The 2,379-nt window shown below is 56.6% G+C and overlaps 1 protein-coding gene across 1 annotated transcript; it reads right to left on the bottom strand.

The window, feature by feature from the left end:
* Window positions 1-404: 404 nt before the first annotated feature.
* Window positions 405-986, bottom strand: LOC101763744. Its single transcript, XM_004959502.1, has one exon. It carries the CDS (start codon window positions 984-986, stop codon window positions 405-407), a length of 582 nt encoding a protein of 193 aa, XP_004959559.1.
* Between the last annotated feature and the right edge of the window lie 1,393 nt (window positions 987-2,379).

Here is a 2,379-nt window from a genome sequence, read left to right as displayed (position 1 = left end):
GATGTCAGGATTGACCTTGTTCCTAGATTTAGTCTTGGACTACTGAAGACTGTGTTGTCTCCATGGAGGCACAAGTCAGAAGAAAACCCGGACTCGCATGGCTGCTCAATTCGGATAACGGCGACGGCGCGCACGTGTGCAAGCGCCGCCCATTTTGAGCGCGCAGCGTACAACGAATAGGACTTCCAAGTTCCAACAGCCATCTTTATCAAAAAAAGTTCCAACAGCCATGCATGTGTACACACAAGAACTGAAAGCAATCTAGGAATCGATCTCCAGTTAGTTGTAGTTAAGCTCGAATTGCAGCAGCTAAAGTTATTGCCGTCCATTCTGAATCGTGTCAACTGTAAACTCGAGTTAACAGCAGGTAAAAATGGCGGTGTGTGTCATGCCGTGTTTCTGGCTCAGTACGCGGGGGCCCTCGTCACGGAGCCGTCGAACACGACGACCTCGTCGCCGGCGGCCACGCCGTGCCACTGGAATGACCGCGCCTCGTCCATCACGCTCTGCCGGTGGATAAAGAAGTAGGCGCCGCCCCCCGGCAACGGGAACCCGGCCCCGCGCGCGCGCTCCAGCTCCGCCCGCAGCGCCGACACCGCGGCGCGCGCGGCCACGGCCACCTCCACGCGACCCGCGCCGCACCGCGACACCACGGTGACCCGCAGCGGCGGCGGCGCGCCCTCCTCGCCCACGCCCCTCCTCTTGCTCGCGGGTCTGTTGCGCTTCACCTGCCGCTGCTGCCGCGGCCCGTCGGGGACGAGGGCGACGTGGATGACGGAGCCCTCCACGATGCCGTGCCGCTCGATGCCGCCGCCGCCGCCGCCGCCGTCGTCCACGAGCACGTCGCCGTTGTGGAGGAGCGACATGGTGGCGGCGGGCCAGCCTCGGCGGCTCTGCAGCTTCTCCTTGATGTCCTGCACGGTGTCGAAGAAGCCCACCTCCATCTCGAAGGGCTCCTCCCCTGCGCACGCGAAGCTCACGTCCATGTCCAGCCTGAGTTACCAATCAAGGGTCCTATCCTGTTAGCAGCAGGGTAGCCGCAGGCCGCAGCCACGGAGATGGCACGGCATATATGCCATGGATGGATCATGGAATGCACTAAGTGTGAACCATGGATTCGTCTGTTCGATCTGTTGGTTGCCCGAAAGAATTTCCAATGAGCACTGGCCTGTGAGCATTGGCCATTGGCCGGCCTTCAGATTGTATTCGCGAACAGATTGCTCCTGCAGATGCCATGCAAAATGAGGTGACTGTGACAATGTCCTCATCTACCCTCACAAGATGGGCATGGCTGCTAGATTGCTTTTCAGCGCTAGTACAGCAGTAAGCCAGTAATGCAGGAAGAAGCTTCTCATGAGCAGGCTGTGACAGAACACGAGTCCTTCATTTTCAGAGGGGATGTGCCGTTCTTTTTTTTTATGGGATCCAGAGGATAAGTATGGAAAGTTGAAAACAGTTTACGGGGCTCCTATACACCCAGTGGAAAGCTCACGGAACTACGGAAGTCCATTATAGCCCAGCCCAGCGCCTAGCAAAACGATCATGCGCATGACTGAAAGCCTAACAAAACATATTTAACTGAAAAAATGTTGTCAACATTTTTTTAAAGAAAAGTTGAACCAACATTTCTCGAAAAAAAGTTGAACCAATAATTATTTGAAAAAAATTAGACAAAACACTTCTTTAGAAAAAGTTGAATCCAACATTTTTCAACCTTCTTCTCCGATGGTGCGTGGCCGGCCGTACATGAGCCCGCGCGGGGGTGGGGCATCAAACGCACGCGCGTGCTGGACTGGCCGCGGAGGCGGGGCCAGCTGCAGCAGCGGCGGGCTCCATGCAGGGGGCGGCTGCGCAGGCAAGGGAGAGGGAGAGAGTGGAGGCTAGGGTTTAATGCAGATCTAACGGATCTCCTTCGTCGCATGAATTTCAAACATTAAAGGTTGACTTAAAAAAATCTTCAGGGAGATGGATAGGATTTCCGACAGTGTACCCCTTTCGGCCCACACTAGCTAAAAGCCCATCACATCCACTATGGGCCTACCCAGCCCAACAAGTACAGCGTAGCTTTTCTTTCCTCGACGGTGTCGCCGTGCCGCCGGCTCGCCGCCGCTAGGCAGCTCTCGACGCGCGCTATGGTCGCCGCCGACACCCGGGCGGCGAGGGCGCGAGGCCGTGTGAGAGTCCCGGTCGCCGACGGCGCCGCCCCCGGTCTGCCGTGGCCTCGGGCGACGTATCACGTAAGCAGTGAGAAACGGACCTAAGTGGAGGGCCAGGGGTTTGAACGGCAATTTTGCGATCAGACTTTTTACAACGACAAATATGAGTTCGAGGATCAAACTAGTGGTAAACTTACAATTTATTATCCCCCCCCCCCCCGGG

The sequence above is a fragment of the Setaria italica genome, chromosome II (assembly GCF_000263155.2).
Source record: "Setaria italica strain Yugu1 chromosome II, Setaria_italica_v2.0, whole genome shotgun sequence".
NCBI lineage: Eukaryota > Viridiplantae > Streptophyta > Magnoliopsida > Poales > Poaceae > Setaria > Setaria italica.
This window is presented reverse-complemented; position numbering and strand designations above follow the sequence as displayed.